This window comes from Phaethon lepturus, unplaced genomic scaffold (assembly GCF_000687285.1).
Source record: "Phaethon lepturus isolate BGI_N335 unplaced genomic scaffold, ASM68728v1 scaffold37776, whole genome shotgun sequence".
Classification (NCBI taxonomy): domain Eukaryota; kingdom Metazoa; phylum Chordata; class Aves; order Phaethontiformes; family Phaethontidae; genus Phaethon; species Phaethon lepturus.
This window is the reverse complement of record NW_010547513.1, coordinates 642-916: the sequence shown is the minus strand read 5'-3', so window position 1 is coordinate 916 and position 275 is coordinate 642. Positions and strand designations below refer to the sequence as shown.

The window sequence follows — 275 nt, the reverse complement described above, 5'->3', positions numbered from 1 at the left end:
GGGATGGAGCGCAGGTCCTGCATGCTGAAGCTGCGGAGCCGCCCGGCCAGCGCGTCCTGGCTCTGAGGGGCGGACCGACACACAGAAAGGATGGAAGCGAGCCCCACAGCGCAAACCCCAAAGCACTGCAGCACCGGGACGCGGGGCCAGGTGCTGAGCAGGGCTCTGCACCCAGAGACCCCCGTCCTAGCACCCACGCTGGCACGGGTGGCAATTTCCTCCCAGGATCCCTGGGGCCGAAGCATCCTCAGGGAAGCGGAGCAGCCTGCCCCGGT

At 68.7% G+C, this 275-nt stretch overlaps 1 protein-coding gene across 1 annotated transcript in view; it reads right to left on the bottom strand.

The window, feature by feature from the left end:
* Window positions 1-275, bottom strand: part of REEP4 (receptor accessory protein 4) — a gene marked incomplete at both ends in the record, with an annotated part of 1203 nt that overhangs the window by 292 nt on the left and 636 nt on the right. Inside the window, one exon of the mRNA XM_010289667.1 lies at window positions 2-88. Coding sequence (XP_010287969.1) covers window positions 2-88 — 87 coding nt within the window. The remainder of the gene's footprint in view (window position 1; window positions 89-275) is intronic.